This window comes from Podarcis pityusensis (assembly GCF_964106645.2).
Source record: "Podarcis pityusensis genome assembly, chromosome: 10".
NCBI classification, from domain to species: domain Eukaryota; kingdom Metazoa; phylum Chordata; class Lepidosauria; order Squamata; family Lacertidae; genus Podarcis; species Podarcis pityusensis.
In genome coordinates, this window is record NC_138035.1 from 5,560,998 (window position 1) to 5,582,871 (window position 21,874).

At 48.2% G+C, this 21,874-nt stretch overlaps 1 protein-coding gene across 4 annotated transcripts in view; it reads right to left on the reverse strand.

The window, feature by feature from the left end:
* FLNC (filamin C) overlaps positions 1-21,874 on the reverse strand; it is a 122,687-nt gene that overhangs the window by 4,582 nt on the left and 96,231 nt on the right. For all 4 annotated transcript variants that reach the window (XM_081022573.1, XM_081022572.1, XM_081022571.1 and 1 more), the window contains 10 exons: positions 20,383-20,544; positions 17,002-17,205; positions 15,808-15,960; positions 12,893-13,015; positions 9,644-9,889; positions 6,410-6,679; positions 5,520-5,657; positions 4,803-4,918; positions 2,818-2,950; positions 245-421 (listed from right to left, as the gene is read on the reverse strand). In XM_081022573.1, coding sequence (XP_080878699.1) covers positions 245-421; positions 2,818-2,950; positions 4,803-4,918; positions 5,520-5,657; positions 6,410-6,679; positions 9,644-9,889; positions 12,893-13,015; positions 15,808-15,960; positions 17,002-17,205; positions 20,383-20,544 — 1,722 coding nt within the window. The remainder of the gene's footprint in view (positions 1-244; positions 422-2,817; positions 2,951-4,802; positions 4,919-5,519; positions 5,658-6,409; positions 6,680-9,643; positions 9,890-12,892; positions 13,016-15,807; positions 15,961-17,001; positions 17,206-20,382; positions 20,545-21,874) is intronic.

The following is a 21,874-nucleotide window of genomic DNA, read 5'->3' on the forward strand; positions in this document are numbered from 1 at the left end:
CGCCACCACCGAGAAGGCCCTTTGCCTGGTTCCCTGTAACCTTGCTTCTCTCAGGGAGGGAACCGCCAGAAGGCCTTTGGTGCTGGACCTCAGTGTCCGGGCTGGACGATGGGGGTGGAGACGCTCCTTCAGGTCTACTGGACCAAGGCCATTTAGGGCTTTCAAGGTCAGCACCAACACTTTGAATTGTGCTCGGAAACCTACTGGGACTCGATGGCACCTGATGGGAGGACGGGGTGCTTACCTGTGGTTCCGCCCTCCAGGCCTGGTCCATAGGCTGTGACAAGTCCTGGGTCCCCAGCCTGACTCTGTTCCCCAACGCGGATCTTGAAGGGGCTGCCAGGGATGTGTCTCCCGTTGAACCGGACGTCGATGGAGTGGACGCCGTTCTCGTGGGGGATGAAGCGAATGGCGTACTTGTCTGTGGAGGAACGAATTTAGTACTTAACCCGAGGTACCACTGTATTCATTGAAACAACCTTGAAGTATCAGTGACTTCCCTTCTTCTCCTTCCACGGTTCATTTTGCATAACATAGTAAAGGTATGGGGTAAAGGGTAAAGGGACCCCTGACCATTAGGTCCAGTCGTGACCAACTCTGGGGTTGCGGCGCTCATCTCGCTCTATAGGCCAAGGGAGCCGGCGTTTGTCCACAGACAGTTTTTCCGGGTCATGTGGCCAGCATGACTAAGCTGCTTCCGGCGAACCAGAGCAGCACACGGAAACGCCGTTTACCTTCCCGCTTGCACTTTGACATGCTTTCGAACTGCTAGGTTGGCAGGAGCTGGGACCGAGCAACGGGAGCTCACCCCGTCGCGGGAATTCGAACCGCCGACCTTCTGATCGGCAAGTCCTAGGCTCTGTGGTTTAACCCACAGCGCCACCCGCGTCCCTTTGCATTACATAAATTCCTGCATATTTTATATAAACTCAACCATTCAGTATTCCATTATTACTTCCATCAAAACTTATTTACACTGTTGAATTTATCTCAATGCTGCCCGTGTTTTCAAGTGCACACAGTTCCCCCCCCATATAATCAATAAACATTTTCCAGTCTTCTCTAAACATATGTTCTTCTCGTTCTCTTATTCTGTAGGTTAAGTCTGCAAGCTGCGCGTATTCCCTCAGGTTACGCTGCTATTATTTTTTGGTTGAGACCTCACTCGATTTCCAATTTGGGGCTAACAAAACACGGGCTGCAGTAGTGGGATACATAAATAGCCTTTTTTGACACCTGGGAATTTCCGTCTGAATTATCCCCAACAAAAAGGACTCTGGTTTTCTTGGGGAAAGTGCTTTTAAACAATTTTTTCAATTCATTATGAATTATTTCCCAATACTCTTTTATCCTTTTACAGCTCCACCACATATGACAGAATGTACCCTTAGTCTCATTGCATCTCTAGCACTTATCTGATTCACATCTTAGCAAGTCTACTCGGAGTTAAATACCATCTGGAAATCGTTTTCGGGTAGTTCTCCTTCAAGGCATAGCATGCTGTAAATGTCAGATTGCTCTTCCAAACTTCTATACCTGCCTTTCAAACCACAGTTCCAGGCGATGCATGATGGGATTTGTAGTCCTGTGCAGGTGTGGGGCGCCAGGGCTAATGAAAGCAGACCTAGGATCTATTTTAAAAACCTTCTGGGATTCTCAGGGGCTTGAATTGAGCCCCAGAATCTGTTGCCAGTGCTAAAGGGACGCATGCCTGCAATTGCAATTTCCGCTACAGTCTCCTGGTCCTAAGTGGGACCTTTTTTGGATATTTTGTACCCCTAGATCTTCAAATATCTGAGTGGCTGTCCCGTGGAAGATGGAGCAAGGTTGGTTTTTTGCTGCTCTGGAGGGGAGGACTCGAACCCAAGTCTTCAAATGACAAGGAAGGAGAGTCCCAACTAAATGTCAGGAATATTTCCCTGGTGCTTGGACTGTGGAAGATGGTGGACCTCCTTAAAGGTAAAGGTAAAGGGACCCCTGACCATTAGGTCCAGTCACGGATGACTCTGGGGTTGTGGCGCTCATCTCGCTTTATTGGCCGAGGGAGCCGGCGTACAGCTTCCGGGTCATGTGGCCAGCAGGACTAAACCTCTTCTGGCAAACCAGAGCAGTGCACGGAAACGCTGTTTACCTTCCCGCTGGAACGGTACCTATTTATCTACTTGCACTTTGACGTGCTTTCAAACTGCTAGGTTGGCAGGAGCAGGGACCGAGCAACGGGAGCTCACCCCGTTGTGGGGATTCGAACCGCTGACCTTCTGATCGGCAAGCTCTAGGCTCTGTGGTTTAACCCACAGGTGTTTAAACAGAGGTTGCATGGCCGTCTCCCAGGGATTATTTAGCTGTGATTCCTGCACTGCAGGGCAGGGTTGGACTAGAAGACCTTTGGGTGTCCCTTGTACCACTCTGTGATTCTATTCTTCCCAGAGATGTGGCAATATAGAGGAGAAATTCACGTCTGCTTTTCAAACTTCACTGACAGCGATTTCCTAACGCAGTGGCTTGGAAGGGGCATTGTGAACCCAGCTGCCTCGAGTTCGAATCTCGCTTCAGGCACACACTTTGAGGGAAGGCTGTGCCGGCTGGGACTGCCCGAAACCTCTGGGGAGCGCCAAGCTGGCTGGCAAAGGCTGAGTTACCCCGGCTCTGATATGCAAGTCCCATCTGGTGTCGGGGCTCAGTGCATTGATGGGGGTTGGTCTAGATGGCCTCTGGGGGTCCCTTCCGACTTTACAACCCTATGAAACTCGAAGACGCAAGCACTGGGCATGGGGAAGCAGGACTGGTTCCTCCTCCACCACCGCCTGGCGAACTCACCGCTGTCCAGTTCTGAGACGTAGCACTCCTCGACCACGCCGGCGGGAGTGTGGACTTTGGCGTCGATCACGCCGCGAGCTCCGTTCAGCTGCACCGCGAAGGAAGCTGGCTGGTTCACCTTTAAGCCCGTCTCCTGCGGGGACACGGAAAGGAGGGCTGGGTGAGACCCACATGCAGGAGATCGGGGAGGGGGCTGCCCTAGAGATCGGAAGGCGGCAGGTGACCCTGGAATTCTGATGAAATCTGGGGAATCTGGAACATTACTGACTGTGAAGCAGAGCCATTATGGCTGGTAATAATCATAAATTATTTATTATTATTATTATTATTATTATTATTATTATTATTATTATTTATACCCCGCCCACTCTGGGTGGCTTCCAGCAAAATATTAAAATACAATAATTCGTCAAATATTAAAAGCTTCCCTAAACAGGGCTGCCTTCAGATGTCTTCTGAAGGTCAGATAGTTCTTTATCTCGTTGACATCTGGTGGGAGGGCGTTCCACAGGGCGGGTGCCACTACCGAGAAGGCCCTCTGCCTGGTTCCCTGTAACTTGGCTTCTCACAGGGAGGGAACTGCCAGAAGGTTTGGTTTTGGAACGGACTTCTGGAACAGATTAAGTTTGAGAACCAAGGTACCACTGTATTCCCCAGAACGATTCTCCTCGGAGGGTAGCACTCGAACCCATGGCTTCAAGTTACAAGAAAGGAGATTCTGACTCAACATCAGGAAGAACTTCCTGACAGCAAGAGCTGTTTGATAGTGGAATGGTCTCCCTTGGGAGGTGGTGGCTTCTCCTTTCTTGGAGGTTTTTAAGCAGAGTTTAGATGGTCATCTGTCCTGGATGCTTTAGCTGAGATTCCTGCATTGCAGGGGGTTGGACTAGATGACCCCTGGGGTCCCTTCTAACTCTACGATTCTACGACTGACAATCTCCTTTTAAAGCTATCCAGGTTGGTGTCATCACTACTTCTTGGGGGAGAAAGTTCCCTAGATCAGCTACTGTATTTTTTGCTCCATAAGACGCACCTGACCATAAGATGCACCTAGTTTTTAGAGGAGGAAAACAAGAAAAAAAATATTCTGAACGAAACAGTGGATGTATGATTTTTGTGGTTCATGCTGTGGCCACAGAAATGTGATCTGATGGTGAATTTGGGGTGACCCAGTGCAAAAATCCTGAGGATCCATGTGGATCCGTGCTTTGTAACCACGTTTTTGCACCATTGCGGCCCCACGAAACAGTGGATGCATGTGTTTTTTGGTGCAGGCTGTAGCCATAGACATGCTATGTGATCTGATGGTGAATTTGGGGTGACCCAATGTAAAAATCCTGAGGATCCATGAGCTTTTACCTCCCCCCTCCCAGGAAGCCTCCTTTATTGCGTCCCTTATCTCCCTCCAAATCACTTGCCGATCAGCTGCTTCCTTTCAACACCCCCTTCCCTCTTGTTTGCCTTAGCATCTTTTCCTTAGCTGGAACAGTTTTTTGCTCCTCCTTTTCTTCTAATTTCTCTCCTTATTGCTTTAGTCTTCCTGTCTCCTCTCCTTGCAAATTTGCTGTCTTTACCTCCACACTCCCAGGCAGCCTCCTTTATCTCTAGCATCCCTTATCTCTCTCCTGATCGGCAAACGATCAGCGGATTTGTTTCAACACCCCCTTCCCTCTTTCAAAAAAAAGAGCATGATCTGCTTTTCGCCCCTGGGCAATTGGCTCCAGGGACCACACATTCACTCCATAAGGCACACAGACATTTTCCCTTACTTTTTAGGAAGAAAAAAGTGTGTCTTATGGAGCGAAAAATACGGTACGTGCTGCTTAAAGAAGCGCTTCCTTTTATGTGCCCTGAATCTGTCCCTCCCTGCCCCGTCCTTTTCGTTCCCCAAATCTATCAGAAGCTCTCCAGGACTCCCCTTGGGGGGGATACACACTCCCTCCTGCAGGGGGCACCAGGCTGGGCAAGGCTGGGCAGGCCGGTACCTGGAGGCTGGTGACCGTCAAGCGGTGTGCGTCGTCTGAGAGCGAGGCCACGGGAACCACGAAGGGGCTGTCGGGGATGTGCTCGTCATTGAATTTGATGGACACCTCGTAGTCACCTGACGGAGAGAGGAGGGGTTAAGACCGGAGGTGGAGCAATTCCCCTTTGCAGTGGTCGGGGTTTTTTTATCGTTTAGGGAAAAGGCGAGTAAATGGGGGACATTTCACTTCATTAAACGTATGCACCGCTTGGCTGCAAAAGGAAAAAAAAACCAATTCGTTTGCAAATGGAACGAAACAGCAGAATTGTCGGTTAAAAGGACAGCTTAATAAAGATGAAACTGGCAATATGCTTAAACCAGATGTACAGAAACATTCTGCGTGGGCTTGCCTAAACAAGAATGCTTTCTGTGGGTGCTGAAAAGAATGCCTGCCTGACATCTATAGGCAGGGAGTTCCAAAGGACCACACGAATGATAGAAGTTTACAGAATCACACAGGACGTGGAGAGACGCAAGCTCCCCTCCCTTTCTCGTCTAGAACCCGTGGACATCCAAGCCAACTTGTGGGTTCTGTGAAAGGAAAGGGGGCACAGAATCCTTTGGAAGAAATAAAACTATGCTGGGGCTTCGGTGTCTGTTTGTGGGCCTCCCAGACCAGAGGCATCAACCAGCAGCGTGATTTGTGGCAGCGAAAAAGCCCCTGCCCAAAACACCCTACCTGGTTCCTGGACGATGTAGGAAACTCCGCAAGAGCCGTCTTTGCGGTCCTCAAAGGCAATCTCCGCCTTGCTGGGACCTTCCACGGCGATAGAGAGACCCCCGGCCCCTGCCTCCCGCGTCCAGATGCTGAACTCGGCTGGGGAGAAAAAGAGGAGGGAGCTTTTAGGCCACCTGTCAGGGATGTTTCCGTTGGGATTGCTGAATTGCAGCGGGTTGGACTGGATGACCCCTAGGAACACCTCCCAAATCTTCAATTCTATCATTCTTCCGCTGCAATTCCTGTTTTTCCCGCCCTATAAGGTTTTCCTTCCTTGACCTTGCTATGGACCTTGGTTGGTCGCCGTTGAGCGGCCTGGTAGGAATTTTTCCACGTGGCAAATTGGCACCAGCCACTTGGTTTTCGCCTACCTCGTAGCAAACTGTCACAACTTTCTGGGTATTGGCAGTTAGGCATTGGTATTGCTCTGTAGATGGAAGAGGGGAGGTAGCGCCATCACTTGCCCTGCATATTGAAGGGTAGTCCGATAAAGGATTCCGGGGGGCGTGGCCCTGTCCGAAGCCTGGGGAGGTGAGGGCCTAAGGCACGCCCCCGATCGGTGACCCCGGGGGAGTTCCTAGTTGATGTGCATCAGCAGGACTCCCCCTACTGGCGGTTAACCCTTCCCGGACTTCAAGCGGACGGGCTGAAGTCGGAAATAGTCGGTTAGGACCAATGCCTAAGCCAATACCGCTCATCACCTGTAACCAATAAAGTTGTGGCCTTATTTAACCTTAATAACTGTACCATGTGTCTTTATTTCCACTGGGGGGAGCGGAAACTCGCCACGCAACTACAGCCAGTGGCTGATGCAAATAAAGATTCATTCATTGAGGCTGTTATGTGCTTACCTGGGACGCCGGCCACGCCTCTCTCCAGGCCGGTGCCTCCCGCTCGCACCTTGTGGGAGCCTCCTTCCCCCAGAGGCCCCACGGTGAACTGGAAGGGGCTTCCCGGGACGTGCTGCCCTCGGTACTTGACGTTGACAGTGTGGGGGCCCATCTCCTGTGGCACAAAGCGCACCGAGTAGGCGCTGTCGTCCCCCTCGATGATCTCTGCCTCCGCCATCTTCCCCGACGGGCTGGTCACCTGAGCAGTCATGGCCTGCAAGCCTGCCTCACCTGGACCGCGAGGAGGAAGACAGGGGGAGAGTCCGTCAGAAGGCCGCCAGCCAATCGAGAGCCTCCAAAAAGGCCCGGCCAATCCCGAGCAGCCTCACGCGCATGCAGCCTCGCCAATCAGAGCAGCCCGAGGCTTCGCCCCCCCGAATGCTCCTGTTCCCGATTGCTCATAACAGAAGGAACGTGTTTTTAGTCCTCATGACTGGAGATGCAATAGGGAACATGCTTCCTTAAAACAGGTGTTTTGGGGGAAGTATTAAAGGAAAAGGTACCCCTGACTGTTAGGTCTAGTCGCGGACGACTCTGGGGTTGCGGCGCTCATCTCGCTCTATAAGCCGAGGGAGCCGGCGTTTGTCCGCAGTATTTCCGGGTCATGTGGCCAGCATGACTAAGCCGCTTCTAGCGAACCAGAGCAGCGCACGGAAACGCCGTTTACCTTCCCACCAGAGCAGTACCTATTTTTCTACTTGCACTTTGACATGCTTTCAAACTGCTGGGTTGGCAGGAGCAGGGACCGAGCAACGGGAGCTCACCCCGTCGCGGGGATTCGAACCGCCGACCTTCTGATCGGCAAGCCCTAGGCTCTGTGGTTTAGACAACAGTGCCATCTGTGTCCCTGGGGGAAGTATTAGGGTATATAAATATCATGGTGGGGAAAGCGCTAATAATTTTTAGAAGATAACATCCTCTTAACTATATACCGAATATATGGGGCCTGGCAATCGGTCAATGTAAATGCATTTTCCATGTCCTCACATCTGCAAAAAGACTGATACTGAAACACTGGAAGGAGAAATATGGTTTCCCTTCAATAAATTGACAAATGACATAACAACTCTGGCAACCCATCAACGGTTCACTTTCAGGTGCAGACTATGCATGGACAAATTTAATATTTAGAATGCGTTTTTTGAAACCATAGTGGCACATGGATTAACACATCCTTGAGGGAAACAAGTTTATCCATCTAAACAATACGTTTATCCATCTAAAAGGCTAAAGCTTTGTAGCCTTATATGGTTGTTTTATTGTTGCTGATTTCCTCTGCTTTTAAAAATGTCTTTTATGTATTCTCTTCCTCCTTTTTTCTTTTCTTTCTTTTCCTTTCTGATTTAATGTAAAGGTAAAGGGACCCCTGACCATTAGGTCCAATCGTGACCGACTCTGGGGTTGCGGCGCTCATCTCGCTTTACTGGCCGAGGGAGCCGGCGTACAGCTTCTGGGTCATGTGGCCAGCATGACGAAGCCGCTTCTGGCGAACCAGAGCTACGCACGGAAACGCCGGAGTGGTACCTATTTATCTGCTTGCACTTTGACGTGCTTTTGAACTGCTAGGTTGGCAGGAGCAGGGACCAAGCAACGGGAGCTCACCCCGTCGCAGGGATTCGAACCGCCGACCTTCTGATCAGCAAGTCCTAGGCTCTGTGGTTTAACCCACAACGCCACCCGTGTCCCTTCTTTCTGATTTACTTTGCTATGATAATCTCAATAAAATAATCAATATGGGGGGGAATGATTGTAGTTTGGAAATGAATACGCTGCGTCCACCAAAAGCTTTAAAATTAGAGGAGCCTCAGCAAAATTCTGGTCCTGGACGCATCCTTCCCTTGACCCCTTGTGCGAATATTCAGAGTCATGCAAGAGACCAGGTGTTGGAGCTGGGACAAAACGCGCAAATATACTGTGACTATGCATGAACGCGCTTAATGCAGTTCTAAACTCCGTTTGGAGCACTGAATCGACACAGGCACAAACACAGGGAGAGGATATCAAGAGCTTCAGAGCAGTGAATAGCAAATAAGCAAAATTCTTGTGCAACGTTAAGAAAGGGCTGCCTCTCACTGAAATCCTCAGTTTTGCCTTCATGGCATAGGAGCCGACTCCTAGGGGCCAAGTCCTTTTACCCCACGGCACAGGGGGACAGCTCCTCAAAAATTATGGAAAAGCATTAAAAAATACTCAAATTCAGAAGCTTGCCCCCCCGTAATGTTCAGTTTTGGGGGGCATTTTTACCCATGATCTCCCCCCAAAGCTGAACAACTTTCTGGACCCCCCCTAACAAAAACCCTGGCTACGCCCATGCTTTGCCCCCCCCATAAAATATCTAATGGAGCCCCCCCAAAAAAGTTGATGGGCATTGCCATTCAAATGGTGCTTGTGACTGAGAGGGAGAGAAAAAACCAATTTAAAATACAGTGGTTCCTCGGGTTAAGTACTTAATTCGTTCTGGAGGTCCGTTCTTAACCTGAAACTGTTCTTAACCTGAAGCACCACTTTAGCTAATGGGGCCTCCTGCTGCTGCCGTGCCGCCGGAGCACGATTTCTGTTCTTATCCTGAAGCAAAGTTCTTAACCCGAGGTACTATTTCTGGGTTAGCCGAGTCTGTAACCTGAAGCGTACGTAACCCGAGGTACCACTGTACAAGTTAAAATGCAATTTAAAATGCAGCCTCATTTTAAAATAGCCGATAAATCAAGACCCTAAGGGGAGGGAAACATAAGGGTCAGACCGAGTCCAAACCAAAGGCCAGGCAGAACAGCTCTGTTTTGCAGGCCCTGCGGAAAGATGTCCAGTCCCGCAGGGCCCTAGTCTCTTGGGACAGAGCGTTCCATCAAGTCGGGGCCAGTACCGAAAAGGCCCTGGCCCTAGTTGAGACCAATCTAACCACCTTGCGGCTAAGGACCACCAAAGTGTTAAGGTCCTCCACGGGGCATACCAGGAGAGGCGGTCCCGTAGGTACGTGGGTCCTAGGCCTAGTGATAGGGGGAACCATGCACAGCCCCCCCTTGAGCTCCTCCGTCCCAAAAGTGGGGTGCACATGCAATTAAGTGTAGAGCGAACCTCCTAAACGTCTGCCCGCTCGCAGGCGCACCTCTGCCCGACTCCGTGCAAAAAAAACCCCGCACACAGGCGCACACGAGAGGTCCATGCAACCCCACAACACGGCACACTGCGCCCACGCACCCTCCTGGGTCGTCCGGGCGATGCTCCCAAAAGAGCCGAGGCTCTCGCGCCCCAGGAAGTCTCCGAAGACGTTGTGGAAGGGGTCCCCGCCCACTTGGGTGGACTCCTCCACCCGCACCTCTCGCTTGGTCTCGCCGCCACGCGTCTTGCTGATCTCCGTCCGCTCGGTGCGCGTGTAAGTGTGGCTGCTGCGCGTGAAGGTGCGCGTCAGCCGCTCCTGGGCTGAGACCATCTGGAACCAGTTCCCTGCGCGGGAGGCGGAGGCGGAGGAAGGAGAAGCGGGGGCAAGACAGAGGGGAGACAGGAGGGTTAGAAAGAGGGTCCCACGACGAAATTTTAAAGATTATCTGGCTAAATATTGTAATATAAGATAATTAGAAAGTACTTGGAAGTATCAAACAGGTCTGGGGTTAGAATAAGAATGTTGCACAGTAATATGGATTTAAGCCAATAAGAAAAGAGATGAATTTAGTAAATTGAAGGAATAAATTGAAGGAGTTAATTTAGTAAATTGAAGGAGTTAACTCCTTCAATTTAGTAAATTGAAGGAGTTAATTTTAATGTGAAGGAGTTCACATTAACTTTGTGATGATCGTGTCACAAAGAAAACTTGGTGTCACAATGAAATTCAGTTGGGGGGGATTTGAGGAAGTCAGACAACAATGAAAGTTAATTTGGATTTTAGAAGTAAAAAGTGTTTTTATTTTTCTTTCAGTATCGTAATGTTTCGCTTTGTGTCTTTTATATGTTATATTTTTGTTATAAATGTGGAAAATCGATTTTAAAAATTGATAAAAAAAGAAAGGGGGTCCTTGCGCCATAGCTGTCAACGTTTCCCTTTTTTAAAGGGAAATTCCCTTATTCCGAATAGGATTCCTCGCAAGAAAAGGGAAAAGTTGACAGCTATGCCTTGCACCAGGAATGTGGGATGTGATCCAGGAGAGGCAGTCAAGTACAACATTCCTTGAAATGCTAGAGAAGACATGCCAGGGAATGTTTGGTCCAGCCAGGTGAAACTTCCTGTTCCTCCTGGCTGGAGCATCCTTCCTTTTGCGTGTGACTAAAGGTGGGTGTGACCTCACCTGTGCAGGTAACAAAAGGACGAGTCACGCAGCACACCTCTCTCTTTGACTTCCTTCTTCATTTGAGCAGCTTTTAGCTAGGACTGCTCTACTAGCTGTCAGCTAGCAGAAGCAGTGGGATTATCCCCTTATATGGTGTAGATCCATATGTACATATCTGTAACTAAGTCTGCCTTCAGGGATCCAACTGTGAACTGATGTGAGTAAACTTCTTTTATCATCTTTGAATAATATTGTGGCGTCTTTATTCTGTTAAGAGGGATTAAAGGGAATTTACCAGTAATATACAATTCAATACTGAACTGTATAATAGTGAGAGGCTCACACGAGCCTGCAACCAGCTATCTGCTGTGCATGTAAAAAGGGAGATGTAACTCTGCTACATAAAGAAACTTGCTAGCACAAGTGAGGAAGGATATGAATAAACAATATATCCTCTCCTGCCACCCAGAACATTCCCACAAGAAGAAGCCCCCTCTGCGTCTAAGTGTGAAAGCCTTTGCACATTGGTTCTAAAAAGGCAAGCGGCTAGTCCTCATTGCCACAGGTGCTGCTACCGGCTTAGATCTGGGCAGGCTTTTTTCTGTCACCAGGGGCTAAGCCAGTGGTGTCCAAACTTTTTTCAAAGAGGGCCGGATTTGATGAAGTGAAGGGCCATGAGGGCCGACCAAAGGGCCAACCAAAGCTGTTTAGCTTTCATTAGGATTGAAGTTGTTGAGGGTTTTTTAGGATTTTACCCCAAAGCTGTTTAGCTTTCATTAGGATTGAAGTTGTTGAGGTTTTTTTAGGATTTTACCCCAGGAAATAAACTGCCACAGGGGCTAGATTAAGCCGACTGGCAGGCCAGATTAGGCCTCCAAAACGGACTTTGGACATGCCTGGGCTAAGCAAATGCAAGTTTTTGAAAAGGCAAATAAGGCAGTGAATCGTTTCTGACTCCAACAAGTCCCCCTCTCACTCTCCCTGCCCCTTGGGAAACCCCAGGAACTCGGATCTATCCTGCAGTGACAGCAATACTTAGAACGTAAGACGGAGAACCAAGGGTGGACTAGATGGCTCTGGGTGCCCCGTGGCAGGAACAGGCTACCCGTCTGCCAAAACCAGAACACGAAGCCACAAAGTCACCCAAGTTGGCAGTCACTGCCTCCCGCGGCAGGTTAACTATGCATAGTTGTTGCTTTTCCGTAAATTTATTTATTTGGGTTTTTCAAACTAACATTTCACAATAACGTATCAACATACAATATCGAAATGAGGTTCCACAGAACCTCCTGGACTTCCTTCCTCCCCTTGGTGGGTCCTATTGCTAGTCCTTTCCTCCTGCATCTTTTATAATAACCCAAATCTTTTGCATCTCCTTTGTGTCAAAAATCCACCATTAAACTACAAGTGATATTCTGACCACACTAACAACTTTAGCTGTCTACAGTGGTTTTTAGGATAAGATTAAAGATTCCCCCCATTCCTTATTAACATTTTGGTCTTCCCGGGTTTCTGATTCCTCCGGTCATTTTTGCCATTTCGGCAAAATGCCGAAACTACGCATAATTTTAACTAGGGTTACAAAAGAGGGAGAAAAGGGTTTTCTTCTGAACTATGCAGAATTACATAAATTAACAGGAAGGATTTGAAACCTGCGGGATCAGAGATTCTTAGAAGACTGGAGCGAATATTTGAACTATTTGAAAAGTAATTGTGATGAACAGATTACGCTAGCAGGACTGCAAGAAGTTTCGTAAGGTGGATTATTTGAAATATTGCAAGAAAGACTGCGATGAGAATTGTTAGTTGAGGATAATTAAATGTAATAGGAAATTAAGAAATGTAGAATAAGTGATAAAGAACAGAAAATCATCAGAGGTGTTGACGGAAGTCAAAAATATTATGTAAGATGTGAAGATATGTGTATGATTGCTGGAATTGATATGTTAAAAAATTAATAAAAATGTAAAAAGAAAAGAAAAGGGTTTTCTTCTTCAAAATTCTGGAATCCCAGATTTGTGCAACAGGTGCTGTTTCAGCTCCAGTCTGGACCACACCGGTGACAGAGCAGAAAGAAGGAAGGGGGTGGTATGGGGGGTGGAAACAAAATCCCCTGGTGGTCCTGTTCAGGTCCTGGGCCTTTGGCTGCCCCCTACCCCCCGCTCCCCAAAATGTGCCCCCTTACCTGGGATTTTGAGGTTCAGGTCGCACGTGCTGCCGATGGTGGCGATGGATGGCGCCTGGCGCCGGCGGGTGATGCTCTCCTTCATGCGTCCCTCGCCCGACATCTTCACGGTGAAGGGGCTTCCTGGAAAGGAAGCGACACATAGCTGTTACCCTGAGATCCCGGTGGTATCCCAAGCTACACCCAAAAGGCGGCTGGGTTTTGAATCTGGGGTGAAATTTCACAAAAGTTATATACCGCTTTGTTTGTTTTTCTGGGGACGGGGGAAACCTCAAAGCGGTTTACAAAAAATGTAAAGCAAGAAAATCTTACGGCAACACTTTAAAGCAGGGGTCAACAAACCTTTTCAGCAGGGGGCCAGTCCACTGTCCCTCAGACCTTGTGGGGGCCGGACTATATTTTTGGGGGAGAAATGAACGAATTCCTATGCCCCGCAAATAACCCAGAGATGCATTTTAAATAAAAGGACACATTGTACTCATGTAAAAACACCAGGCAGGCCCCACAAATAACCCAGAGATGCATTTGAAATAAAAACACACATTCTACTCATGTAAAAACACTCTGATTCCCAGACTGTCCGCGGGCCAGATTGAGAAGGTGATTGGGTTGGATCCAGCCCCCAGGCCTTAGTTTGCCCACCCATGGTTTAAAGCATACGAAAAGGAGAAATCCTGCAAAAGAGGTTAAAATCCTCGCCAACTTTCTCTAAGCATCTCAACTAGAATGTTTCCTGCAGGCGCCGAAAAGAAAACCAATTGGCAGGGAGTTCCAAAGGGCCAGCGCTGCCATGCTGGACAATCAAGTTCTTACGAGCGTGGAACAGGTATGAGGGGGCACCGGCAGGAGTGCCAGTCTTGGTCAAGTGGGCATGTGTGGGGAAAAGCAATCTGGTAGGTAAAGACTATACGATAAAGAGAGAAACTTTTGCATGCTCTGGTTATCTCCCGCTTGGACTACTGCAATGCGCTCTATGTGGGGCTACCTTTGAAGGTCACCCGGAAACTACTTGGTCCAGTGTACCTGAAGGAGCGTCTCCACCCCCATTGTCCAGCCTGGACACTGAGGTCCAGCGCTGAGGGCCTTCTGGCAATTCCCTCACTGCTAGAAGTGGGGATACAGGGAACCAGGCAGAGGGCCTTCTCGGTGGTGGCGCCCGCCCTGTGGAATGCCCTCCCATCAGATGTCAAAGAGAACAACTACCAGACTTTTAGAAGACATCTGAAGGCAGCCCTGTTTAGGGAAGCTTTTAATGTTTGATGTATTACAGTATTTTAATATTTTTTTGGGAAGCTGCCCAGAGTGGCTGGGGAAGCCCTGCCAGATGGGCGGGGTATAAATAATAAATTATTATTATCATTATTATTACTTGCTTTGGTGTGGAAAGAGAGGCAGGCAAGGGGCTCTCACTCTTCCACTTCCCTTCGACTTCACCCCCAAGAACGTCAGAGGAGCCCGGCTGGATCAGACCAACAGCTCATCTAGGGTGATACCCTGTTCTCGCAGCGACCAAATACCCCTAAGAACCTAATAATCTGGATAGACTGCCTGTTGACCTGGAGGTTCTGCAGAATATCTTAAGAGTCAGGCAAGCGGTCCACTCTGCACTTGACCTTAGCCAAAAGGCCGAGAAGGAACCAAGATGACATCTTTAGAGGAAGCATTGATTTGAGCTCCGCGTTAGTTGTGCGGTTTTTATTAGTTTTTACTAGTTTTATCAGCTTTTTATTAACTTTTACCAGTTTTAGTTTATCGCTCGGTATCTCTTCCTGAGTTATTTTAATCACAAAGTTTAAGCCAAAAGTTTTAGAGAAAGTCCTGGAAAGTTCCGGAGAAAGCCTTAATTAGCTCCAGCTTGACTCAATCTACCAACTACTTATCAGCAGCAGGAGAGATCAAATGCCCTAATCTTGGAAGGACGCCGAGTTTCCTGATTTACAGCTGAAAATAGGAGTGGCTGCACTTCTGTGAAAATGTCTAAGGAAAAGAAGCAATCGGCTTCATCTCCGCAAGTGAGCCCACAGCAAACAGTGTAAACTGGATGATTTTATAAGAGTCCGGAATCCAGAACCCAGCACATCAAGCAGAGTTCGTTCCCAGGTAGGTGGGAATGCTTTAATGGGTGGAGACCACCCAGGGGAGAACGCTGAGATAAGCGCCCATGAACCATCTCTTGTACTATCACTTTAGAGGGCACCACTCTATGCGGAAATACTCGCGGACCGCTGTGGGTTAAACCACAGAGCCTAGGACTTGCCAATCAGAAGGTCGGCGGTTCAAATCCCCGCGATGGGGTGAGCTCCCGTTGCTCGGTCCCTGCTCCTGCCAACCTAGCAGTTCGAAAGCACAAAAGTGCCAGTAGATAAATAGGTACCGCTCTGGTGGGAAGGTAAACGGCGTTTCCGTGCGCTGCTCTGGTTCGCCAGAAGCGGCTTAGTCATGCTGGCCACATGACCTGGAAGCTGTACGCCGGCTCCCTCGGCCAGTAAAGTGAGATGAGCACCGCAACACCAGAGTCGGCCACGACTGGACCTAATGGTCAGGGGTCCCTTTACCTTTACCTAGAAAAGGTAACGTCACTCCTGGCTGATTTCCGAGCACCAGAGCCCTCTCCCTACTCCGGCAATGTCCACCAACTGCCGTTCAGAAGCATCACGGCCTCCAATTGCGGACGCTGAACATAGCCATCCTAGCTAGGAGCCATCGACAGCAATCTCCTCCTCCGGGAATTTGCCTAACCCTTTTCCCCAGAGACCCGTGGCCGCCTCCCCTCCGTTGCGAGAGGCTGGGGCGGGGGTCACGTTTTGCAAGTGTCGCTGGTGGGTCAGGGAAGCAGAGAAGGCCGGGAAGCTGAGGACTAGATCCTTGAAGTCTGCAACGCAGAGAGGACACGCCGGCGCGAGAGAGGCACAGACCTGGCACGTGCTTGTCGGCAAACTTGATGTTGATGATGTAGTTCCCGGGCTCCGTGGGGCAGTAGGTGACTTTGCAGGTGCCGTCCTCCATGTCCTCGCAGTTGATGTCCACTTTGCTGGGGCCCTCGATGGACAGGCCGAGGCCGCCATAACCTGTCGGGGAAGGAAGCAGACAGGGTCAGGCCCGTCTCTTTCGCTCTGGGAGAGCCGAATCATTTAAACCGGTGTTTCTCAACCTGTGAGTCCCCAGATGTTGGACTACAACTCCCATCATGCCTAGCCAGCATGACCAGTGGTCAGGGATGATGGGAGTTGTAGTCCAACAACATCTGGGGACCCACAGGTTGAGAACCGCTGGTTTAAACTATGGGAATGTTCAGGGAAGCAGGAGAGGATATATTGTTTATTAATATCCTTCCTAACTTGCGCTAGCAAGTTTCTTTATGTAGCAGAGTTACATTCTCCTTTTAAACGCACAGCAGATAACTGGTTGCAGGCTTGTTTAAGCCTCTCAATAATAGGTTCACTGCAGATGTCTGATCTCCCTGGAGACCTAGAGATGTGACGTTAGACTGCTCTGCCTCCTTTATTTAGCAAATGTTTTGTGCCACTGGGGAAGTGGTAATTCTGTATTGATTTGTTTTGGATGCTGTAAGGTAAAGGTAAAGGGACCCCTGACCATTAGGTCCAGTCGTGGCCGACTCTGGGGTTGCGGCGCTCATCTCGCTTTATTGGCCAAGGGAGCCGGCGTACAGCTTCCGGGTCATGTGGCCAGCAGGACTAAGCCGCTTCTGGCGAACCAGAGCAGCGCACGGAAATGCCGTTTACCTTCCCACCAGAGAAGTGCCTATTTATCTACTTGCACTTTGACGTGCTTTCGAACTGCTAGGTTGGCAGGAGCAGGGACCGAGCAACAGGAGCTCACCCCGTCGTGGGGATTCGAACTGCCGACCTTCTGATCGGCAAGCCCTAAGCTCTGTGGTTTAACCCACAGTGTCACCCGCGTCCCTTTGGATGTTGTATGTGATGCCAATAAAGGTTTTACGAAAGAAAGAAAAGCTAAAACCGTGTGTGATCGAGTCGAGAATCTGGGAGCTAGACTAGATGACTTTTGGGGTTCCCTCCAACTCTACGTTGCCACGATTCCTATCCCGAAACAAACAGGCGCATCTCCACGCCCCCTTCTCCCCTCACCTGCGGTGCGCGTGTCCACGATGAATTCGGATACCTCAAAGGTCCGCCCTTCCACCAGCCCTTTTCCTGAGACTTTAACCTTGCTGGCGTCTCCGATCTCTGACTGCCCCACCATGATCTTGAAGGGGCTGTTGGTGACGTGCTTGCCGCTCTTCTTCACGCTGACCACATGCTCCCCGACTTCCTTGGGGGTGAAGGAGATGCCTGGGGGGGGGGGGAAGAGTCAGTGCCATAGCTGTCAACTTACAGATTTGAAAATAAGGGACCAGCAGTCTCGAAAATAAGGGATCAGCAGCCAAAATAAGGGATTTTCCAAGGAGCACAGGTATGTTCGACTTCTGAGCCCCTCCGAGCCAAAGGCAGAAAGCCCAGCCAGCAGCCAAACGAAGCCTCAAGCGGTGGTTCCCACAGCGCAGCAACCCGGCAAAGGGGATGCAGCAAGGAAAACCACTGTCACCTCTCCGCTGGGAAGCGCTGAGCAAAGGCGAGTCCCCAGGCAAGGCGGCCGATTTGATCGGCACAAGGCATGCAAGCTCCACCCCCCAGTCGTTCTCCGACTCCTTATTGGGTGAGCAACACAGTTGGAGCCTCCCTCCTCCCTGGCCGGCAGGGAGGGAGGGAGAGGAGCTGCTTCCTTTGAAACCCGGGAAATTTAAGGGACATCATCAATAAGGGACAGCAGCGGGACACGGCGCTGGGATAAGGGACTGTCCCGCCAAATAAGGGACGGTTGACGGCTATGGTCAGTGCAAGGGGGAACTGGAGCAGCAGCAGCAAAGCCCCCCCCCCCCAGACCCTGGGGCTCCCCTATACAAACTAAACGAGCCCCATAGGAATTGGGTTCAGCAACGGCGGCGCCAACTGACGAGCAAAGGAACTTCTCCCACCCCCAATAGATTTTATGAAAGTTTGAAAGAAGATACAAAGGTTAATATCCAATAACTTTTTTAGCAAAGGTAAGCTATTTTTAAAATTTTTATCTATGCATTTTCTTTCTTTTTTCCAAATTTTTAAATTAATTTCCCACATTTATAACATATAAAAGACACAAAACAAAACACATTACAATACTAAAAGAAAAAAGAAAGAAAAATAAAAACACTTATTACTTCTAAAATCCAAATTAACTTCCATTTTTATCTGACTTCCTCAGTTCCCCTCTAACTGAATTTCATTGTGACACCTTTGTAGCAGTTCTCCAAGATCATCTTTCTAATGCAATTAACTCCTTCAATTAACTGTCTTCATCTCTTTTCTTATTGGCTTAACTCCATACCACATTCTTATTCTAATCCTAGGCCTATTTGATACTTTCAAGGACCTTCTAATTATATTATCTTATATTACAATGTTTAACTAAATAATCTTTAAATTTCTATTTATGCATTTTCCTATGAGATTAACGAAAGTAACTGTAAGATGAGTACATAAGGTGAAAAAAACCAATCTAAATAAGAACACAGAACAAAAGAAAAGGCAAAATGAAAAAAGGGGGGAGAGAAAGAAATAAGAGAAGGGAAGGAAGGAAAGAAAGAAAGAAAGGGGAGGGGAAGAGGATTTCTGATTCTGTCAACTATATATAGAAATATATTCAAAACATCCACTCCAAGATAACGCCCAACAATCCCACTTTCTGTCAATTTCTTCAATCCTCAAACTCGCATAAAGGAAGAGGCAACACAGCCAGAATGAGAGAGACGTTACGTTTATGTCTGAAGTAGCCACAGAGCAGGTACTGCAAAAAGCCAGGGTGGCATAGTGGTTAGAGTGATGGATTAAGACCTGGGAGAGACCCGGGTTTGAATCTCCGCTCGGCTCTGAAGCTCACTGGGTGCGCATATATATATATATATATATATATATGCATCCTGTGTGGTTAGATGTAGAAGATAGTGTATTTTAAAATAGTATTCTTTGTAAGTGATAAAATGTGAAGTTTTTTTATGGTTTAGGCAGCCCTGTTTAGGGAAGCTTTTAATGTTTGATGTATTACAGCATTTTAATATTTTTTTGGAAGCCGCCCAGAGTGGCTGGGGAAGCCCAGCCAGATGGGCGGGGTATAAATCAATTATTATTACAGTAGTACCTCGGGTTCAGTACTTAATTCGTTCCGGAGGTCCGTACTTAACCTGAAACTGTTCTTAACCTGAAGCGCCACTTTAGCTAATGGGGCCTCCTGCTGCCGCCGCACCACAATTTCTGTTCTCATCCTGAAGCAAAGTTCTTAACCTGAAGCACTATTTCTGGGTTAGCGGAGTCTGTAACCTGAAGCGTATGTAACCCGATGTACCCGATGTATTATTATGGTTAAAGTAAGTGTGATTTTTTAAAAAAATGGTTAGAAATTATGATCTGTGTAAACTGCTAAAGATGAAGTAAAATGAAAATCAGATAGGTGGGACTTGGGGAAGCTCCCCTAACAATCTTTAGAAAAATAAGGATAAGACAAGAATTTGTTTGTGTTGTTTGTTTTTCTGTTTGTGTTCTTTATTTGTATCATAAAATGAATAAAAAAAATTAGGGGAAAAATGAAGCTCACTGGGCCAGACTCTCCATCTCCCTCAGCCTGTCCTACCTCATAGGGTTGTCGTCATGGGGATAAAATGGAGGAGCAGCAGAATTGCGCAAACCCCCCCACTCGAGAAAGGTGGGATTGAAGGTAAGGCATCAAGTCCGCCATTATGAGACAGACTATGTTGCGAGATTAATAGTCAGAGGGGGAGGCGAGCCATTGCTCTGTTATCATGTTTGTATTCTAAGTTCGACTCGGCAAATCCTCCCCTGGAAAGACTGATTTATGGTGCAACTTGTCTGGGAAAATTAATGAGCAGACGCCTAGATTTTATTTCATCGGAACTGAGAAAGATGGCGCCTGCCGCCCGAGGAGGACTTTTGGATCAGCGTGTGAAGATTTATTGCAAACAAAAGACTTACCAGCTTTAAATAAAAGGGAGAGCCTTACAAAGTTCACACAGAAGCATAATATTGCTAACTTTAACTCGCCTGTGGAAACAACTCAGAGGCTATTAAGAAGAAAAAGGATAACAACAAGAAGATCGAAAGATGGGACTGGTGAACACTAAAAGCAGCAGAAATATGAGATGACTGGACACTTACTGAACTCGAAGCATGGGAACCCCCAAGAAAAATTTATAATTTGGCAAAATATTTGGACTTTATGATATGTATTGGTATAATTTGGAATAATTAATGTGATATGATTGGATTGTTAAATGGAAAACTTAAGACAAAATTATTTAAAAAAGAAAAGAAAGGTAAGGCATCAAGAGAGCACACCTTTGCGAGTTTTCATAGGTCTCCTGTGTCTGTCGGTGAGCAAAATTCGCACAAAAAAAGGAAGAAAACTCTCAGCATACTCACCGATGTGCCGGTTTGGCAGGCGTTTCAGCAAGCAGGGCTCTTCGTTGCCGGACGGCGCACGGATGCTGGCAGTGAGCAGGCTCAGGTCACTCTCGGTGATCTTCAGAGAGACGTCGGTGGATGTTCCCACATTCAGCTGGGAGGTGCGCATGGAATCATCACCTGGCAAGGGGAAGTCCGTGAGCGAGACTGAGCACAACGCGGGAACGCCAGAAGAAATACAGCGGTACCTCCAGTCACGCACAGGATCCGTTCCAGAGCTCCGGTCGGATCCCAAGGAATTCGCAACCGGAGGTTCTGCGCAAGTGTGCAGCGCATAGAGTGCTTCTGCGCAAGTGTGCAGCGCATAGAGCGCTTCTGCGCATGCACGCACAGTGAAACCTGGAAAAATGTGCCGCGTGCATAACTCGAAGGATACGCAACCAGAGGTGTGCGTATCCAGAGGTACCACTGTATTCTGATTCTTCAGTGTGGTGTAGTGGTTGAGAGCGGTAGTCTTGTAATCTGGGGAACCGGGTTCGCTTCCCCGCTCCTCCACATGCAGCTGCTGGGTGACCTTGGGCCAGTCACACTTCTCTGAAGTCTCTCAGCCCCACTCACCTCACAGAGTGTTTGTTGTGGGGGAGGAAGGGAAAGGAGATTGTTAGCTGCTTTGAGACTCCTTAAAGGGAGTGAAAGGCGGGATATCAAATCCAAACTCTTCTTCTTCTTCTCCCTCAGTAGAACAGGGCCCTCATTTCATGACCTCAGCTTGCCCCACCATTTACTTTTACATCATAATATACAGCTTTAGTCTCTACTAGGGATGCTTTTAATGTTTAATAGATTGTTGTATTTTAATATTCTGTTGGAAGCCACCCAGAGTGGCTGGGGAAACCCAGCCAGATGGGCGGGGTATGAATAATAAAGCAACATTATTATTATTATTATTATTATTATTATTATTATTATTACCTTCTGTCCACAGGTTACCTATTTTGGCTTTATTTCATGTCTGCATTTGTTCAATAATAATAATAATAATAATTTTTTATTTCTACCCCGCCCTCCCCAGCCAAGACCGGGCTCAGGGCGGCTAACAATCAATAATGAAAACAAGTTGCTTAAAATACAACTTAAAAAACAAGATTAAAATACAACATTAAAAGATTAAAAAGCAGCCTCTTCACAGGAGGAGAAAGGAAAAAAGAAAGAAAGAGGGGAAGGGGATCAAGTTGATCCCAAGCGAAAGGCCAGGTGGAACAACTCTGTCTTACAGGCCCTGCGGAAAGAAATCAGATCCTGCAGGACCCTGGTCTAAAGAGACGTTCCACCAAGTTGGGGCCAGTGTTGAAAAGGCCCTGGCTCTGGTTGAAGCTAATCCGACTTCCTTAGGGCCCGGGACCTTGAGGGTGTTGCTATTTATGGACCTTGAGGCTCTCCGTGGGGCATACCGGCAGAGGCGGTCCCGTAGGTACGAGGGTCCTATTTATACCCCACGCCGCTGTGGGTT